This window comes from Jaculus jaculus, chromosome 4, assembly GCF_020740685.1.
Source record: "Jaculus jaculus isolate mJacJac1 chromosome 4, mJacJac1.mat.Y.cur, whole genome shotgun sequence".
NCBI classification, from domain to species: domain Eukaryota; kingdom Metazoa; phylum Chordata; class Mammalia; order Rodentia; family Dipodidae; genus Jaculus; species Jaculus jaculus.
The window spans coordinates 96723709-96745444 of NC_059105.1; the positions used below are offsets into that span (position 1 = coordinate 96723709).

At 35.9% G+C, this 21736-nt stretch overlaps 1 protein-coding gene across 9 annotated transcripts in view; it reads left to right on the forward strand.

Moving 5' to 3' along the window:
• The window catches only part of Zeb2 (zinc finger E-box binding homeobox 2), a 139166-nt gene that overhangs the window by 96012 nt on the left and 21418 nt on the right, over positions 1–21736 (forward strand). For all 9 annotated transcript variants that reach the window (XM_045147456.1, XM_045147455.1, XM_045147457.1 and 6 more), the window contains one exon: positions 2293–2364. In XM_045147456.1, the coding sequence (XP_045003391.1) occupies positions 2293–2364 (72 nt within the window). The remainder of the gene's footprint in view (positions 1–2292; positions 2365–21736) is intronic.

Below are 21736 nucleotides of genomic sequence, written 5' to 3' on the forward strand. Positions count from 1 at the left end.
TGTTAATTCAGAGGAGATATTCCCAAACTGTATCATTATGTCCTTGGGAATATCAGTGTATGTAGAACCTAATTTAGACATATACTCAATATTTCAAATACATATCTGAAAAGACTTAGTGTTGCATTTTAATTAATTGTGCTTTATGTTAAGAAAAAATGTGTGTTTTTTTTTTTTTTTTTTTTTTTTTTTTAGTAAATCAAAGCAAAATGCATTCTAAGTAAAAGAGTCAGCATCTCCTCGGAAGGCTCTGACAGGTCCTAGATGGACAATCTTTGGAAAAAGAGGGTTATAGCTGAAGAATACAACATAACACAGTGTATATACCAAGTGCCAAGTAGACATTTGTACACACAGCCTTTATTAATTTGGGAAACAACCACTTACTGTAACTTCCCTTTACTTTTTCATAAGAAAATGACAATGAGGAAGGAAGTACAGCAGAAATCTTGAACATTACCACTATTATGCAAAAAAAAAAAAAAAATGCTGTTAACTGTTTTCCCCTGAGTAACTTGATGTGCTCTCAGATGGAAAACTTGTGATTCTTATGACTCTTGGCTACCAGAAATCACATGAGATGAGTGAGGAAGAAAGACACAAAAGCTATATTTATATCTAGTACTGAACTTCTCAGAAATACCTAAATTTAATTCTTTGCAGGGACTAATAAAACTATCAAGAAGGAGCTTTCCAAACAATTAAATATTATAGTTGACAATTACAGTAGTTCTATATTTTGAACCTGTAAATATTTTATGCAAAATGTCCCTGTGAAAATATTTCCTAAATAAAGGTGAAGTTTGGGGTCAGGAATTAATTTAAAGTGGTTTCACAGTCTAAACAAGTATCACCAAATTGGGTAGATATTTTGAGTAGTGCCATTAAGTTAGAATCTATGTATATTTGTGCACTTGAAAGAAACTGGCTGTTTCAGCCTTAATTCCATAAACAGGTACACCATAGAGTACTATCTATTAAATATGTTTTGCTTTTACTGTAGCAGTTTCTAGAAACTGTTCTGTGAAAGTGGTCTAGTATGTGATAAGCAAAAAAGTGTTCAGGATAATTTTGAGAATTCAGAGTTCAATGCATCAAGATTCTCTTGTTTTCAGTAAAATGATAATAACACAGAGATCCCAGTGCTAGACTATGATGTCTGGCTTTCATTAGTATTGTTATGTAAAACTTCAGTTTTTAAAACTCCATGATAAGTGCCTCCTTTGAAAGATTTTTTAACTGGCAGCTGCCTCATTCTACCTTCCTACATACTCTGTAATCTGGTAGGCAGAAAAGTTCAAGACTTCCCCTGTTTTTCAAACTGTCCCTTATCTGAAAATAATGCAGTTTTTGTTTGTTTGTTTGTTTTTCGAGGTAGGGTCTCACTCTAGCCCAGGCTGACCTGGAATTCACTATGCAGTCTCAGGGTGGCCTCAAGCACTAATGATGATCCTCCTATCTCTGCCTCCTGAGTACTGGGATAAAAAGCATGCACCACCACAATAATAATACAGTTTTTAAAATGATTTTTAATCATTCATGAATCTTGAAATTCAATATTCTATATTTTCATCTTAATCAGAACATTGGAATGTTGTTTTCTTTGCATATTTTTCATCAAAAAACTGAGTATGATGACCTATAGAGGCACAAACAACAAATACAAAAAAGTTATTTGTGAGAAATTAGAACAAGAGTAAGAAACATATGCTCTGGAAGTTTCTATAAGCAATGAAACAGGTATATTGTATACCTCTGAAATGTTCATTTTAAAAAGTAGACATTCAAATTTTTGATAGGCAATTAGGCATCATATTTTTAAGTCTGTTTACCTACACTAGCACTATCATAGCTACATGAAAGGGAAAGAAAACATGGAAATAAAAGAAATTCTGACTTGGCACTAAGCACCCAAAGTGTAGCTACAGTTAGCTGCAGTAGCTACTCAGCCACTTCATAAGTATGAATATTTAGTTACTTTTGATTCTTATTGAAAAAATAGTATCTTCCCCCATTTGTAACTAAAACTACCAACAGAAGAAAAGCCCTTCATCTGCTACAAATAAGCACCTCTGTTTTTCACAGCTTGCAGTGGTGTTCCAAGTAAAGTTCTTGTGCAGCTAGCACTATTGGATTCATTCAATTGCCTGAACAAAGCTATTGTTTAGAGGTTTACAACAAGCCTCCTCTGTTTCCTCTGAAAGAATCTTCCTTGTTTCTGTGCTTGTCATTCTTACTATATAGTAAGCCTTTCTATAATTTGCAAATGCTAAAGATAATTTTCCCCCACAGAAGAAATGAAGGAAGATTATGATACTCTGGGGTCAGAAGCCACGATCCAGGCCACAGTTAACAACGGTACAGGTAAGTTATGTTTATACACCAAGCTTATGTTTGCCCTGTATTGTGTGGATTTACTGAGTCTGGGGGAAGAAACACTGACCCATCTGTTTGTATCTCCATGACTTAACAACTAAGTTAGAAGATACAGGCCTCTGGATTTATTTCAAATCTGAATTTACAACATTTTGATATTTTTTAAGCAAATTCTCATAACACAGTTTGCCTCTGAAGCTCAAAAATATTGAGTTATGTGAATGGATCCTTTCACAGGATGAGATAGTGAATTTCTAGTTGTGATTTTTTTACTTCAAAATAATTTTAAGGGCTGGAGAGATGGCTTAGCAGTTAAGCGTTTGCCTGTGAAGCCTAAGGACCCTGGTTCGAGGCTCGGTTCCCCAGGTCCCATGTTAGCCAGATGCACAAGGGGGTGCACGCTTCTGGAGTTCGTTTGCAGAGGCTGGAAGCCCTGGCACGCCCATTCTCTCTCTCTCCCTCTATCTGTCTTTCTCTCTGTGTCTGTCGCTCTCAAATAAATAAATTTTTAAAAAAATTTAATTAGACTATGATATGCCTCCACTAGCTACCACTTGATATCTGTCTTCAAGAGTTCAACTGATATGATGTAATACAGATTGTAACATGCTTTTTTAGAAAGTCTAATTTCCATCAGCATTACTTGCAAAATTTATTTTCTGAGTTCTTTTTACTTCTTTCTTCACTTTTAATTCTCTGCCTGCTAGTTCCAATAAATATTTCCCAGGCAGAATTTTAAAGAACTGAGGATTTTCCTTCATTTTAATAAAGTAGAAAGATAACAATAGGAAGACAGTAGTGGTATTTTATTTAATCTGCTATCGCTAGAGAACACAAGTTAATGACAACTGTGACATTCCATACTTTTTCCAAACATATTGAATGGAATATCCTCTCACAGCACAAATTTACATTGATTCACTAAGTTCCTATTTCTACATGATATTTATGGTGCCTTAAACAACCTCATTACCACCATTACAAAAAATCAGCAAAGTGCACAGTTCAAAATCACCTTCTAAAGCAAAATAATAAAAACATCAATAAAAATAGCATTACACAACTGTAGAGATGACTCAGTGCATAAAGTGCTTGTTGTAGAAGCATAAGGACCTGAGTTCAGATTCCAGCAACCACATAAATGGTGTTCATTGTGGCGCACACCCATAATACTAGCACTGGGGAAAAGGAGGCAGGAAATACATGGGGTGTACTGAGTTTAGAGCTCTAGGTTCAGCAAGACACCCTGTCTCAAAGAAAGAAGGTAGAAAACAATTGAAGAAGACAAGACATCTGACATCAACCTCTGGCTCACATAACACATACACACACATACACACATGCAGGTGCACATGCTCTTATATACACATACATGCACTCATATACACATATGAACAAATCACACAATTCACCAATGGTAAACTTGCAGTTTTGTTAAGTATCAGAGATGTAAGTAATTAAAATAATATTCATGTCTCCCTTCTATTGGTACACATCATATTGTACTGCTCACACTGTCTCTATTTAGAATGCCCTTATTAATAACTTAAAAGGCACTAATTCATTTTGTTACATATAAAATAGAGTTGGTAATGAAAAATCTATCATTAAGTTTATATTCATTTTAATAACATCAAGTTGAGTACAAGAATGAAACTATACTACTGTGTATCTATAGAAAAAGCAGAGTTATGCACCAGTAATTCCAATTTCTAGATGCAGCTTTGGCAATGATTAGATCATGACTTTGGACAAATCAGCTATCCTGTTTGCAACTTAGTTTTCACATCTGTAACATGAAAATATTAACTAGTTGCTTGCTAAGAACGCTGCTAATTGTAATAATCCATGTTGCTAGGATACTATCATTGTATAAAAATAGAAACAAAGCAAATAACTTCTCATAAAAATATAGTAATGAGGTAACATGAATTAAGAGCCTCTATAATATCCCAACTCATGTATCCAAAATGGCCTCAGGTTCCTTTTCAAGATAATGTTAAGTGTCAGCTTCAAGTAGTATAAAGGCTAATTTTATTTCCTTTATAAACACTTAAAGTGCTACAATGTAAATTTATTCCAGCAAGGTTACAATTGACCAGTCATTGCATATACCTGAATCCAAGTGAGGTTAATAAAAATCATTCTAATCCAGAAGGATTAAAAATCAATCCTGAACACCCTTTCACCAGGTTTTAAGATCTCCCTTTCTCATAATACTGTTCTTTATGGTTCATATGTATTCCATCAATAAATTAATCAATATGTGTTCATTGAGTGCTTTCAAATTATTCACTGTTGTGTGCATGTGTGGAAGAAGATGGGCCAGGAAGACTCTGGCATAGTTATTATTTAATCTGGGAGAAGAGCCTAACACACATGAAAAAATAATGAACAAGAAGTAAACTAGTGAAAATATTTATCATGCCACAAATAGTAGAAACCATAATTATTTCAATTACAGAAATAGAAGTGATCTGGTAGACTGGATATTATATAAGGTTTTATGGAAGAAGCTGAATTTGAACTAAGCACATTCTCAGTAGTCAAGAAAGAATGAGGAAAGGATTTCTAGCAGAAGAGGAGGTGTGAACCAAGGAGAAAAAGAATTGTATCTAGTCAGAAGATGAACAAATTTGACTGACTACAAGGATTTAGTGGCAGTCTGTAGGAAGTAAAGCTACACATGGAAGTTAAAGGCGGCAGTTGATGGATATAAAGCATTAGGAGAAAGAGGTTGTTGGGTCATGTTATATTATGTTGTCTGTGGGGAAAAGCCAGACTCTAGAGGTCAACTGGAAGTCATTGTAATTATTCAGCTGACATGGTTTAGGGGAAAAAAAAAAACAAAAAAACACTTGTCCTAGGGTGGTGAAGTGGAGAAATTTTTAATCCGATATCTTAATACCTGAGTCTCTGAATAACAGATGTAAAGTGGTCTCAAGATCTTGTCTTCATGTATGGTATAAAGTGATACCTGCTATTTCTACATCTGTAAAAGTACACACTTTTGAAAAGATCTTGAGCTAGCCTTCAGGCATAAGTGTTTTTATATATAAAAAAAATATATATATATATATATATATATATATATATATATATACACATATATATATGTATATGGTATTGTATATATACATATATGTGTATATATACATTCTTCAAATGAAAAATTAAAACCCAAGAAGTCAGAGCTGGAATCAAGCAAATATATTCAGATAGTATTTAACATCATAGGAAGATAATATACATAGATATACTCTGAGTATATCTGTGGAAGGAGTAGAAGGCTGAGGAAGGGATTCATGCTGGGTACACATAAAAATCAAATTCAGGTTGTAAGGAGAGAGAAAACACTTACATATCCCTGTAAGAAAAGAACAAATGGTCAACTCAGTTAAAAGCTTCAAATAGCTACACTTGAAAGAATGCTGAGCAAAACATACTGGTCTTGGTAATTAGAAATTTACTGGTGGTCCTTAATTTATCATCCTACTCTTCTTACAGAATAAATGCATATTTATTCTCATCAGATGTAAATTTACTACTTCTTGTTCCTGACAAATTTTAGGTGCTACACACATATGGAATTGAACTAATGTTTGTTTTGGGTTGAAATTGTTTGTTTGTTGGTTTGCTTGTTTGTTTAGAGACAGTTTTATGTATCCCAGGCTAGCCTCAAACTCACTTATAGGCTCAGGATGACTATTAACTCCTGATTCTTTCCACACTAGGGAATTAGTAGGTGGGCACTATCATGTCTGTTGAAATTACTTCTTAATTTACCATCTCCTTCTCTCCTCCCAAGTCCTACTCATCAAGATGTAGCTATTGGCTAACCATCTTACATAGCCATCCCAAGCCTAATTATGCCTTCCTCCAGTAATCCTATAGAGTTTTAGTCATTTTATTACCAAGATTCAGGAATGGTCGAAGCCAAAAATCATTTTAGAAGAAACAAGGGCATGGATAAAAGATAAATAGCACTTTGACTTTCATGTTAGGCTGACATATTTTTGACACTTGGTCTGAAGTAACCAACCAGATATTTTCATCTAATATTATTTCATTCTCCTAAACTAAGAAGGCCTTACACTGACTGTTTTTGAGACATTGTGTACTTCTCTATGAAGTTAGTACATACTCTCAAGTTCCCTTCTTAGAATCTTTAGTTGTTCCTTATAGGACAAAACCAATAGTTTTTAGTCCAGTATGAAGTGCTACCCATTTTATAACAGCAAGGCTCTATCTAAGCAAACCACATCCTTTTGTGACATCAACAAAGTCTCATTTTTACTAGTCTATGAATCCAACTTGTACCCATTTTGTCTTTCATAGCTAGTTGATAACTCATTTGCTCAATATGATCATCTTTGTGCACCTCAATCCACATCAACTCCTTCTGTCTCTGAAAGCCCACAACCCTAAAGTGAATTCAATCAGTTATGTATGATGAATGTATGTCCTTCTTCATGCTGTGTACAACTATTCCACCTAGTTATCTTCAAGAAAGTGAGATGTTTCATCACCTGAAATTTGGGAGGAGAGTATCACTGTATATAATTCTTAGGATTGTGGGGTAATTAAATAAATAAATTAAATAAATAATGCGTACTATGACATTAGCAAGTGTTGTAGTCAGCTTCACATTGCTGGGATGAACATCCAAACCAGACACAGTTTGGAGGAAGAAGGAAATTATTTGCAGCTTACAGATTCAATTGATCATGGTGGAAGAGGCTGTTCTGTTTTCACAGATTCAAGCAGAGAGAAACCACCACCAGCCAGCACCACACACAAACACAAAACTGCAGGGACCCAGGCAGAGCTCAGACTGCTTTGCATAACTCTGGGCTGGAAAGCAGATCAGCCCCTAAACATACCTTAGGGATGGACCTCAGTATCTGCCCACAGTGATACCTCTTCTAGCCAGGTGGCTGGAAGTCCAAATTATAACTTTTAATAAAATACCTGAGTCTATGGGGACATACATTCAAACTACCATAGTAAGGGACTAAAAAGATTGGCTTTATAGAAATAGCTAGTTTAATATAACAATGAGAATGTATGGTAGACTGATTGGGTAAATTAACGAATGAATGAAAAAAAATTTGATGGAAAGAAACTAGATAAGAAAAAAAAAAAAACCTGTGGAGGAGATTGAGCCTGTGTCTTTGTTGTATGTCACATGGGGGAGGGAAGTATTCAGACATGGGTCTCACTATATAAGTTTAGCCTTGATCTCCTCTCCTAGGCCTCCTGTCTCAGCTTTCTGAGTGGTGGGTTTATAGGCATGTGTCACCACACCCATCTTGAGTCAACATCTTAAAAAATTTGGGGGGTTATTTTGAGATAAGGTCTTAAATACCCAAAATGTAGCACAGATTGACCTTGAACTCACTATGTAGCAGAGGCTGATATTGAACTCCTGACCCTTTGCCTCTATCTCCCTATGCCTCGGATTATAGGCATATTGAGACAGTACCTTTAGAATTATCCTTAAATCCCAGAAATCAATTTGCTAGTTTGGAGTATTGACATTTTATTTTTAGAACAAAGATTAGCACCATAGCAAAACTGATTTCTAACAACATAAAGGAGCACAAACTCTGACTTAAATTTTAATTTTTAAAGGATAAAAATAGCCAGGTGTGGCAGTGCATGCCTTTTATCCCAGCACTCGGGAGGCAGAGGTAGGAGGATTGCCATGAGTTCAAGGCTACCCTGAGACTACAGAGTGATTTCCAGATCAGCCTGAGCTACAGTGAGACCCTATATCAAAAAAGAAAAAAAAAGATGAAAATGATAATGTTTATAGATATAATAGAAACATGCTTTTTCACAATGGTACCTTATAACTTCCAGATACTAATAGAGTTGAATTACAGAATGAAATTATTATGTATAATTTTCAAGAGTATGTGAAAGAAAACCTATTTTCTAAGGTTAGAGAAATTGAAAAACTTAGGTGGAGCCTTATAAATGTGAATTGGCCTCCACCAATAGTAACAAGGCTCTGCCTTAAGTACATGGTTTTCATGAGCATTAAGGCAGGTCCATATGCATAGCCAGATCTAAACAGGCCCTGGATATTTTCTCTCAAACATAAGATATATTTACTTGGACAACATAGTATTCTAGTTTTTAAAAAACTATTAATTTTTACCTGAATATTCATCTTCCTAGCTAGGAAAAAAGAAATGCACTTTACATTTAGAAATTTTGCACAAGGCCAATGTAGGTTTCAGTTTTTTTGTTTCTTATTTTTTGGTAGTACCAGGTGGGGATTGAACCTAGAACCTTGCATACTTGTTAGGCAAGTGTTCTATCACTGAAGTACACCCCAAACCCCTTCTTATTTTATTTTGATACAGGGTCTCTCTTTGTAACTCAGACTGGCTTTGAACTTACAGTGTTCCTGCCTCAGACTCCTTAGGAGGAGCTGTGGTTACAGGCCTCTATTACCACAGCAGGTCCAATTCTTAACCTGCATAAGAAATTTTCTGTCCAAGAACTATCTAGCTAGATTCTAACTATAGTAACTTGCCTCTAACATTCTAAAGATAATGTAAAAGTTATTTTCCATGTGATAGCCCAACATCTTGGAATGCTTCCGATTCTAGATGTAGAAAACCTAACTATGATTATTAACTCTATAAATTACTAGTTACATGAACCTGAATACATAATTGATAAACCTTTATTTCTATAGCAATAAAGGGAAATAAACTTTTCCTATGTAGAGTCTGATCACAGGGATTGAAAAGCATGACACTTTTAAAGTTCTTAGTATAGTATCTAAACAGAGTAACTGCTTACTCTAGTTTGGTTTGTTTTCCAGTTTATTTACAAGTAAATAAATAATAACTGTACTTTTAATTGATTTTAAAAAATAATAACTGTACTTTTAATTGATTTTAGATAAAAGTTATTAAGGGAGGAAAGGAGAGTCAGTGATTAATTCTGGCCTGAACTGTTTAGTGCCACATAAGAAATAAGAAGGCATTTCATCATTTTAGGATGTATGTGTAGCTGGCAACCAAACTCGGTCCTTTTTATTCCACATTTCATCTTTAGCTCTTCTACTTTGTTGATGTGGGCATTCATGGTACTTTCCATGGAAGTTTCTTCCAACTGATTCTACTCATCCCAGTTCGCCTTGCCTTTGAAGTCCAACATCCTCAGGCATTCTGTGTTGATGTTGCTCATGATGGCTTGTTTGCAATGGCTATGGATGCGTGCACAGCATCTCCTCATCAGTGGCTTGGTCTGGAAATGCTCCACATCCTCAGCAGCTTTGTCAGACTCACCAAGAAACATGCTGGTGGCATGGCTAGGCACCCCCAGATGAAGTAGAGGAAACAAGTGTTTGACCCTGTTTTTACTCACTAAACAATTAATGCATTCAGTTACTTTCCACTCTTTACACTAGATCTTTATCAATATCTCTAGAAAATAAAAATGCAATATTGAACTATTTGTAATGAAAAAACAAACCAGTCAATTCAGTTGATTTGACATTTTGTAATATTCTGTTACAGTTGAGATCCAAATATAACAATTAAAAATTAAGGAGGCTGGAGAGGTAGATGGCTTAGTCGTTAAGGTGTTTGCCTGTAAAGCCAAAGGATCCCGGTTCAATTCTCCAGGACCCATGTAAGCCAGATGCACAAGTGGGCGCATGCATCTAGAGTTTGTTTGCAATGGCTGGAGGCCCTGGTGTACCCATTCTCTCCTTCACACACACACTCTTTCTCTATCCTTTCTCTCTATCAAATAAATAAATAAAATATATATTTTTAAAAGGTCAAGAAGTGTTAGAAAGTCCTGTCTTTCACTTCATTTTTAACTAGCATCCTTAAATTAATTATGGGAGAGGATGATTTAGTAGCACCTATGTTTTGTACAACAATGATGAAAGCCTTCAGATATTCATTTGATAACTAGCAGCACTGACCATAATTTTTCTTCAACCTGAATAGCCATCAATTAAAAATAAAATGTTTGCCCTTCATTGGTAGCCACTAACACACTCACACTTATTTGCTTTCATTGTTTCATTACTGTTCATTTTATGAGGAATATAAACTGAGTTTTTTGGGGGGGACTTTCAAGGAAATAGAAGATTTGGTTCCTGCCCTTGAGGAACACAAAATATTGTGATGCCAATAGAGAAAATAAAAGTCATAATGAAAGGAAGACAAAATTTTCAAATAAATAATGGTAGCCTCATTAGCTCTTCAAATTAATAGTTGCTTATTGAAATCCTACTAAGTGTATGGCATTCTGTTAAACATCACAAATGATACAATAGTCACTGCCACTAAGTACTTATATTCAATTGAGTAAAATAAAGACAGATGAATAAGGAATGTTTATGAAATATTTAGTGCAATATGGAAACATAAATGTTTAATCATTGCTAACCATTATTAGTATCAGTTAATGTAAGAATGGATTAAATGCTTTATTTGAAATACAAGTAGCTCTGTAGGTTCAAATGCAAGGTGTTGTATATTGCAGAGGGTTTCCTAACAGAGAGTGAAGGTCAATAAAGAGATGCCTAAAGGATATTTCAGATTTCAAGCAAAGTTCTTCAGAAGAAGAGCTTTCTGAACATGCTTCTGTGCAAAAGAGAGAAAGATCCAACGTCTGAACATATAAAGGGAGGCCGAGCATTTGTGAGGGAATAGCTTCAGATGGTAGCCATGACAGAGGACAAGAAATGGTCTTTTCTGAGTAGTATGACCAAAAAGGAGAATGCTAGTAGAGAAATAGACCATGTTTATCTAGGGAATTTATATACTTTGTACTCTTGAGGTAAGTAAGAAAAAGAGATCACAGTTAGCCATAAGATAATAGGAGTAGGGTTGAAATCTTGTGTGGAAATGTAAAGTAAGTCCTGTGAACAATATATAAGAATTCAATCATCATCAAGAATATTCCATTCTGGGTGCTGAGATGATGACACAACAGATTAGTGTTTTCCCACCTCAACATGAGGGCTTCTTAGGCCCAAGAACCCCAAGTTTGACTTCTCAGAACCCACATAAATAGATGATGGCAGATACATACTTCAGGAACCTTAATCCATGAAGAAGGGAACACAGCTGGGTAGAGATTTAGAGACCAGAGAATTGCTAGGGCTCTCCAACAGGCAGCTCAGGGTTAAGAGAATGACCCCATCTCAAGGAAGTATGCAGATGCATGATAAGAGAAGGATATCTGATAGTCTCCTTCCTCTGGTCACTGCATGCACACACACGGGGCATACATAAGTGCATATACCACACATCACATACACCACATAATACACACACATGCAAAATAAAGAACATCCCTTTTTGAAAATTTAGACTAAAGTTAAACTCGACAATTATTTAAGTCTTTTTTGATATGCTTGATAGCTGTAGAAACAGAAAGCTTGGACTAACTCTAAGTTTGGCAAGGCAAGAATGGAATAACAGTAAGAAGAAGGGGTGGGGATGATTTAAGTTTCAAGGTGAATGCAGACAAGTTCACAGAACAGGTGAAATTAAGGGACTTGCCACAGCCTGATTATCAGTAAAGTACCTGTTTAAGTAAATGAGGAGTTGAATGAAGAGAAAGAGGAAAAATTAAACCTCATAGAGTGCACATCCCTGGTTCTGACCAAAGGAGTTATCCTGGGTTTAGTGCAGGACCAAAGCTAGCCATCCATGTTGCTTGATGAGGGAGTCCAAGCAATGGTGGGATGGAATGGACATTGTCAAGGAGCATATACCATTTTACCTGAACTATGTAGGCAATGTCCTAACACCTGATGGAAATATGGATAACTTTAGACTTCAAAACATTACAATTAGAGCCAGGCATGGTAGCACATGCCCTGAATTCTAGCATTTGTGAGGCAGGATAATGGTGAGTTTGAAGCAAGCTTGACCTACATAGTGAGTTGGAGATTTCTGTTCTCAAACAAACAAGGAAACAAACAAAACACTTCAAAACATTTTTTTATATAGAGTGGAGACTCTTTGAAGATGGAAATTCAGTTTGGTTTTTTCCATATTTCTCTCAACATGCACAGTGTTATATAATACAGTGTGATGTTTAATAGGCAAGTTGTTAAGGGATAAAGAAATTATGATTAAGTTGATGAAACAGGTAACAGTGGTTTGAGTGTCTAATGTGAATTAAGAAGCAGATTGGCCCAGCCTCTTTGCTCTGTGTGTCAAGACATGCAAGCAGGAAGGGGTCTGTGGGAAGCTGTGAGGAATGGGATATTACCAGGGGATGACACACTTTCATTTAATCTGAAGAAGTGGAACGCATGTAGGAGGATGTCATTAAGCATGGTGGAGGAACAAGTAGTATGTGAAATGGGAAAGCAAAATGAACCGTGAATAAAGTTGTTTTTTTTTTTCCCCTTGGTCTCTTACTCCATGTTAAGCTTAAGACATTTTATTTACTATAACCATAAAATATCTAATAAAATAATAGCTAATAGCAACTCACCTTTGTGGTGTGCTGCTTTGAAGAATTCTCTTTATTGATTAGAAATACCAGAATTAAAAAATATAATATTGGGCTGGAGAGATGGCTTAGCGGTTAAGTGCTTGCCTGTGAAGCCTAAGGACCCCGGTTCGAGGCTCGGTTCCCCAGGTCCCATGTTAGCCAGATGCACAAGGGGGCGCACGTGTCTGGAGTTCGTTTGCAGTGGCTGGAAGCCCTGGCGTGCCCATTCTCTCTCTCTCCCTCTATCTGTCTTTCTCTCTATGTCTGTCACTCTCAAATAAATAAATAAAAAATGAACAAAAAGAAATTTAAAAAATATATATAATATTTACATATAAAATAGAATTATTCAGTAAGTGTCTTGCAAATAATCTGAAAAACTTTTAAGATATTTATCTTTACCAAGTAACTCCATCTGGATCATTCAGGAGGGAAAGAGGACTAGAGAAGGGAAGGAAGAGAAGAGGGGAAAGGAGGGGAAGAAAGAAAGAACAAAAAAGAATATCTTTAGGAATCAGAATAGGGACACTGTATAAGTAGAGAAAAAATAAATTTAAATGGAAAAAGTACAAACACAAAGTGGAAAACATTAAATTTTATAATGCACACACTGAAGTGAACATTTTAATTTACTTTCCTCATACTAAATTTATAGTGAAGTAATGTGCTATTTAGAATTATTTAGGTATTGTGGTCTTTTTTAGCATTTAGGTCTTAATCAAATGGTACTAAATTAGGCATAATAAACAAAAACTAAAAAGATAGGCTTTCTCTCTTCCCTCATTCAAGCTCTGTGATATTGTTGCAAGAGCAATGTGCTAAGTAAGAGTTAAGTGTGAGTTTTGTATACAGCTCTTCCAGAAGTCAGTTGTGTAACTTTGTGTGCTTTAACAACCTTACTATAACTTAGTGGCATCAGATGCTCAATAAGGAAATTAGACTAGAAGTTTTTTTTTAATAAAATTTTTATTTTATTTTATTTATTTATTTGAGAGTGACAGACAGAGAGGGAAAGAGGCAGAGAGACAGAGAGACAGAGAGAATGGGTGTGCCAGGGCTTCCAGCCACTGCAAACAAACTCCAGATGTGTGCACCCCCTTGTGCATCTGGCTAACGTGGGTCCTAGGGAACCGAGCCTCGAACCAAGGTCCTTAGGCTTCACAGGCAAGTGCTTAACCACTAAGCCATCTCTCCAGCCCAGACTAGAAGTTTTGAATTCCACCCTTTCTCCCTCACCCCACATACTCTTTCTCCTGGTGAAATAACCTTGGGAAGCAGGAATTAAGAAAATAAAAGGCTTGTTTGGGAGAGGAAGCCTCTTAGGAGTACTGCCTCATACTGGCCCATGTAACATCAGCATCCTGGGTGTAGGGCCTAGACTGCACATAGCCCCATGGTTAGACAAGCCCTGCACTTGGGCTCTGCTGTTGCCATTTATTTATTTATCCCTTTATTGATATAATGAACTAACAGGCTTTTAATACATTAATTCAGAAAATAAATCAGGCTCAATACTTTTTTTATAAGTAAAACCATAGAGGCAAATAAACTAACCCTCTTTGAAACTAAAAGTATTGTTTAACAAGGGAGTTTATATTATGAAATTCTCTTTGTAATGACAATAGTTCCTACATTGTCCTGTATTTAGCTTTCATCCTATTGAAATTCTTAATAATTTTTTTAACAAGGCATCCTGCAGTTTTGTTTGCTCTCAGCCATATCCCAATACTTCACAGAATGCATACCACAGGGAAAGTGGGAAGGAGTGGAATGAGAAGCACACCCTCCTGAAATAACAATTTGATCCAAGTTTATAGGTTGGGTGTCCCCAGAGCAAACGGATCCCCAGTAATAACCCAGGCTCACATTAGCAATCTCATTTGAGCAAAAAGCACAATGATGCAAGGTGTGAATCCTCCAACCAGACAGGATCAGTGGCACAGATAGTAGGCCTGCAAGCAGTGAGCCTCTTTAAGCAAACTCTGTGCACCTAGTCATTAGCATGGAAGAAAATGGGAAAAAAGTAAGACAGATATTGCAACATTATTCTCCTCCTGGTTTAACAACTTCTAATTTTTCTCACATGGGCTTTAAATTAAAACATGGATAAAGGCCACACAAGTTTGATCATCAAGTATTTCTCAGCTGTAGTTGAGTGGATGTAAAGTGTTAATCAATCATACAGAAGCAGATAGTTCAATTAGTACCTAAATACTTAACAAGGAGGGAGGCATAGATTAAAAAGCATGTCATTTCTTCTTGTTTGCATCTATCACACTTTTTACAGGTTGGAGGGGTTTTGTCATTCAGCCACACATGTATCATAGAAATATTTTAAATTTTTAGTAAATTTCATACATTAAGTTTTTTGGTTTTTTTTTTTTTTAAATAAAGGACAGTAAAGGAGAAAAGCAGAAGTATTTGTAGGGTAGATAGGAATGGGCCCAGAACAGATTATCACCAGTGTATACCAAGAAGAGCTTGTTCACTTCCTGCCTAATGAATGCTAGGGTGTTATTAGCTTTGTTTATGATTAGGAGAAACTATCTCTACTTCACAGCAAACATCCCCACAAGGAATAATGAATATTCGAAGCTTCTTGTGTTCCTTCTTCATTCATCAATAAATATTTAATAAGCACTATATCCATACCATGTTGTATATGGTTTTCAGGTACTTCCAAAATAATTTTCTGCCTTTATATGCAGCTCTTACATCAGAAAACTGTGTCATTTTGAGTTTTCATTTGAAAAGGAATACAGATAAAACACTTTGAGTTTACCTAAGGCATCAAAAACACATGGATTATGACAGTAAATTAAATGAAAGAATGAAGTATAAACTACTGGAATTATAAGAATATTTAAAAAGGCACATACTGGCTCACTTCATGGATGAGGAAATTGAGGTCGAAAAACCAAATAACTTGGCCAAAATGTAGAGTCCAAGGCCTTGATCTGATCTTTCAGTTATTGAGTAACAGCTATGTTCCAGGCTTCTGGCTAGGCAATAGTGACACAAAGCTGAGTACAGCATGGTCCATCCCTCTATCAGCTGACATGCGTACATGAAAGATTACAATGTGCTGTGATAAGTTTAATGATTGAAATTTGCAGATGGCATCTAGTAAGTGAAGAAAAGGTTATGAGCTCAGGTTGAGATGGCTAAGAACGTAATTGACAAAGAAGTAATTCAATGCTGCTACTTATAACTCTGCTTCATGCTGCAGTGTGAGACAGAAGATTGAATTCCTTCAGGACAGGTTCTTAAGCTGGGCATGAGTCAGAATTTCCTGTTAAAGCCTGTTAAAACACAGATTGCTGATGCTGGAATAGACTCCAAGAATTTGCAATTCAAACAAGTTTCCAGGTATTACTGATGCTGCTTGTGTGGTAACCACATTTTGAAAACCATGGAATGACCAATGTAGAGCAAATGACAATTGTATGACTATAAAAGAATTGTATGAAATGGCCAGGTGTGGTGGTGCATACCTTTAGTACCAGCACTCAGTAGGCAGAGGCAGAAGTATTGCCATGAGTTTGAGGCCACCCTGAGACTACATAGTGAATTCCAGGTCAGTCTGAGCAAGAGAGAGACCCTCACAAAACAAAACAAAACATAAAAAACATGAAAATAGTATATGAATTGCTTTGAAAAATCCCCTACCTAAAATAGTCATATGAGTTGTTGTTGGTGATATACTAATTCAAAATTTTTAGGTTACATGGCAAATGATAAGATTAATGGATATTATGTAATGTGGGAATTAAGTCAGTACTCTTATCCATCTATAGTGACATACTACAATTAAAGTTGCTGAATCTTCATATTCACAATACCCCAATATAAAATCTAACTTTAAAATTAAACTCTGAGGCTGGAGAGATGATTCAGTGGATGAAGTGCTAAACATTCAAGATGGAGTACCAGAATTTGATTTCCAGGCACCATAGAAAAACCCTGGAAGCTATGGTAGACTACTATAATTCCAGCACACTAACACTGATGGAGTGATGGGAAGTGAAGACAAGGGAAGCTTGTGGCCAGTGCAGCAAGAACAGCAAAGCAAAAAACAGCCAGTTAGAGAAGCTCTGCTTCAAATGCAGTGGACTGGCAAGGACTGACTCAAAAGTTGTCCTCTGTCTTCCATATACCCACTATGGCATGTGTTCCCCATAAGAACAATGGTTGGACTCTGTCCCTGACTGGGCTGCTTCCTGCTGTGAAGGAAGAGATTTGATCCTGCAGACTGTTCAAGATTCCCACCTCCTAGTCATTCTTTACCTCTCTCTCTCTCTCTCTTAAAGTTCTTATACATGTGGATCTCACTGGCACTTGAACATGTTCTGCAAAGGACACCATAGCAGAGCAGAAAAAGAGAGACCAGCCAGTACGCCAAGATGCCAGGAGACTTCTCTGTTGCTCTTGGCGACCCTCCCCTGGCTTTATAAATGTCTCTGTACCAGTCAGAGGCACTGCAAAGCTGCCATGTAGCTGTGTAATGAGAAAAAGATTGTTCTCCTCATTCTACTTGCTTGTAGATATCCATTGCCAATATGTATTTTGGAGGCCTTCTGTAAGATTGCACACATGTACTTTTTAATAATGAAATGCTGATGTTCATTAATTAGTCAACTTAAAGTAGCCATGGGAATTTATATATTATAAGTGTTTTGTGCTTGTTTAAACTAAAGAAGGCAACACAAGTGGCAAAATTAAAAATAGCTTCCTATCTTATCATCTATGATACCATGGAAGAGACTTTCAAAAAAGATGAAGAAAATAGTTACCTAGATATATAGTTGCTTCTTTAAGCCCCCTTCCTTGACATAGCAAAGTGAATAACAGCTAGATTTTTCAAAAGAATCATTTATTCCATTTTATGTTTATTAAGGTGGCTTAGCATAATATTTAAACATAATTCCTCAATTTTTGATAAAAAAGAATGTATAGGATATCAAATTAGTGATAACAGAATAACAGCTTTCCTGTGTAAATATATGCTTGCTACAAATGAAGAAAATAAATGACACAGGAAATCAGTAGAAGTCATGGAATAAGTAAAAACTACCTTTAATCATCTTTGTAAAAGTATCCTAAGTAACTCAATTATAGAAGCTAACTGATTTGGGAACTAACCAATACTTCTTCATTTTGAGGTCTGTTAACATTGCCTATTTCTAGGCAATCATTTTTAAAGTCAGTCTAGATTGATATTCATCATTATCTACCTAAAAACAAATCAATCTGTACCTGAGACAGGCAGGATGGTATTTATGGAAGTACATCAATAAGCAAGACTAGTAAGAAAGGCTAACATATTGAGACAAAGAGAGGAGTTTCTTAAAGGGATCTAGAAATTTACCTAACAACATTAAAATACCTATAGCCACAAGGAAGCATTTTTAATTAATGTTCTTTTTCTGGATGGAGAAAAGTTTAACTAACCTTTGGGAAGGTTAAGATATTTACATGATATTAGGGTGAATTTTAGACTAAAAGCAAAATTCTCTGGAGAAGATATGGAAGGAAATTACTTGAGGTTTCCTATGATTTTTTTTTTTTTATGGTTTGATGATAAATACCATGCAAATATCCTTTGTCAGTGTGTTTTGGCAGTTCTTCCAAGGCAGCCAGGGAGTGAGAAGGATTACAAAAAGAACAAAAGTGAGGTTGATTTTATACTAGAAAATTGCAGTGGGGAATTCTATAACTTCCTAGCAAATTTTCTACCTCATTTTTGTGTCCACTACACAGTATTGCAAAATCTTTGTAAAAACAAAAAAAAATATATAAACTTTCCAAATACAATAAAAATGTTGTCATTGCCAACCATTTTGAAAATAACCAAAACTTAATCCCATCATTTGTTTGAGTACTAGAAGAGGGTGGTTTTGGTTTTCAGAAACTGAAACACAAACAGATCTTAAAATATGAAAAGAAGTTTGTCAACTCCCAGCATCTAAAGAGAGCTGATATCGTCACTGAAGGTACATCTGGGCCTCAGGACAAGTAGCTAGAAATGAACCGTCAGGGTGTGTTGGGTCTGCTTTACTCTCTCTCTCTCTCCATAAGTCTTGCCTTTATAGATGAAAAACATCAATTATTTCATTCTGGATCTTATTATTGTAGTCACTTTGAAGGAGGGAAAGCCTTGATAATCATTTTAGAAAAGTCCTAAAAATCATAGGAAAGGGATTCATTGATTTCGATGGGATCTCTGGACTAATCAGTGGTTTGACTTAAGGAATGGAAAATTGGGATTGGCTTGCTTCAGCTATATATAATCAATGTGGCAATGGAAGCAGGATCATATTGTAATGTAGCAGCTGCTTGGGGTGCCGTTAGGGTTAGCAGTAGGGAAGTGAAGAGTTGTGCCAGGGTAAAGGAAAATGTAGTGCTGGGTAGAAAAACAACATGCTCCCAGTGCCCATAGTAAGAAGACTCCAGGGCTACAATGTATTTCTGAAGATTATGGTAGCTCAATGAAGTTTGAATCTAGCTTACCTTAAGTGACTCCAGATATATGAGATACATGTTCAATAGCATATCTTCCCTACATGAAGAAAAGTCCTGATAAAGATTAAACTTAAATGATTTTGTTGCATTTTCTTCATGAAACTGTTTTTGGACATTCATTTGAGCCCTATCTAAGTCTTGTAAATGTTTATAATTGACATTCTGTCACACTATTCTGTAATTGTCTAAATTGATAGTTGAGCTAGCTTCTAACCTAGTTCAACAATAGGTATTTTGTTTTATAAGACCTCAACCACAATGTTAAGCTTAAAGACACAATTTATTCCACATACTGCCTATGAATGTTTCTTCAGAGAATACTAACTTTGTGCCAGTATATTCAATGTTCAGAATCCACAGATGATCAAAGATGTCTTTAAAGACACATTGTGACCTGAAGTCTTTTTGTCTTCATTTTACTTCATATAGAAACCCAGCACAGAAAAATTTGATCTAGCAATCAAATTGCCTGTCCAAACACCAGAAGTGTATCTAGATGTAGTTCAGTTTGCCTATCCAGAAAAATCAGAATTTTCCTCCCTTTTAAGCCCAAAGGCTATTAATGCAAATCCAATTGAATTTGCATTTGATTACATTTCTGATGGAAACATTCATATGCAAATGAAAATTCATGCAAAGATAGCCAGATAATTCAAATACTTGCTGAAATATCAAGATAAAATTAGGATATTAAATGTACATCCATCCATATTAACTGGGTTACACTAAGGTCATCAAGTGGGAAAATTTTCTTTAAAAAACTCAAATAAATCTTACTTTATTTGACAGCATTCTAGTAAGTATATGTCGGAATGAAGCTATTCTATGACTTTGTACTATCATGGCACTGAAAAATATGTCAGTCACTGGTAAAACTAGTCACATAGTTAAAAAATATTCATCTCACATTTACCTTTTGTCCCATTATCTTTTCTTGTTTTTTAAAAGCAAGAGGTAATTTCTGGTAAATCTGGAGTTATTTTGATGATCCAAGCAATATTTATACAAGTTGGCAGGTCCTGTACACATCCTTGGGATTCAGGGATGCCAGCTCAATGACAGCATTACAATCACCACCAATCAGCATCCTCAACACGTGTCCCTTTTCTTCTGTTCAATCCAGCTAAGAAAAGATCTAAACATAACTTTAAGATTTCACCTCCTAATTCACTAATGTACATTCCAATCTCATAGTTGAGGGCAATGCAAACCTGCTAATCAGACTGTAGTTCTTTTTAAATTTAACAGAAATTGGGTGGCAAAAGGAAAATGCTTGTGATCACAGCATTCAAATTATTAGCACAGAATTTAATAGTCTGCAAGGTGTACTTCTTTTGTCGCTTGATTTCATATATTTGTTCATAATTACAATTCTTTTTAGAAGTCTAGCATTCTTTGCTTTGTTGAGTATCAGTAACCATCCATCACATGTGAAAATCTAAAGACACCCAAGCATTTCTTTACTTAGCAATCCCAATCTTTCTCCAAATTTTAGGGATTTTAGCTTTTAAATGTCTCTCTAATCCAGATGCTTTTCTTTATCTCCCTCACCAATTTCTTAATTTTGTCTTTTCACTAGGATTACAGCAGGGGCCCCTTAACTGTTTGTCCAGAACCTTATTTCTGTTTCTCATGTCACCATCATACTGTAGCCAGAACTGTCATTAGAAAGTACAAAGAGTTGTTATTCCATCCAGCTCTCTTCCTTACTTAATATCACTTCAAGAGCTTCTTCTTGCTTCTAGCAAGGCCATTTATGGTGGCAAAGTCTCATTCCTGCCACTTCTTTACCTTTACATCCCAAAGCTCCCCTTTCACTCTACTCTCCTCTTATTTATTTATTTATTTATTTATTTATTTATTTATTTATTTGAGAGCGACAGACAGAGAAAGACAGATAGAGGGAGAGAGAGAGAATGGGCGCGCCAGGGCTTCCAGCCTCTGCAAACGAACTCCAGACGTGTGCGCCCCCTTGTGCATCTGGCTAACGTGGGACCTGGGGAACCGAGCCTCGAACCGGGGTCCTTAGGCTTCACAGGCAAGCGCCTAACTGCTAAGCCATCTCTCCAGCCCAAAGCCATCTCTCCAGCCCTACTCTCCTCTTAAGATCCTATAATGCCTATGCTCCTAGTCATCACAGTCTTGCATATATAGCTTCCTCAGTACCTAGAGCAGCTAAACTCAACACGTCCTTTTCCCTGGTCTTCTAGACCCCTATTAGATCCTAGTGCTGCTTGCTTTACTACCACCATACAACTTTCTGTTAAAATATTTAGTCAACTTGGCAATGATAAATTTATCTTTTTAAATATTTTATTTATTTATGGGAGAGAAAGAAAGAGGC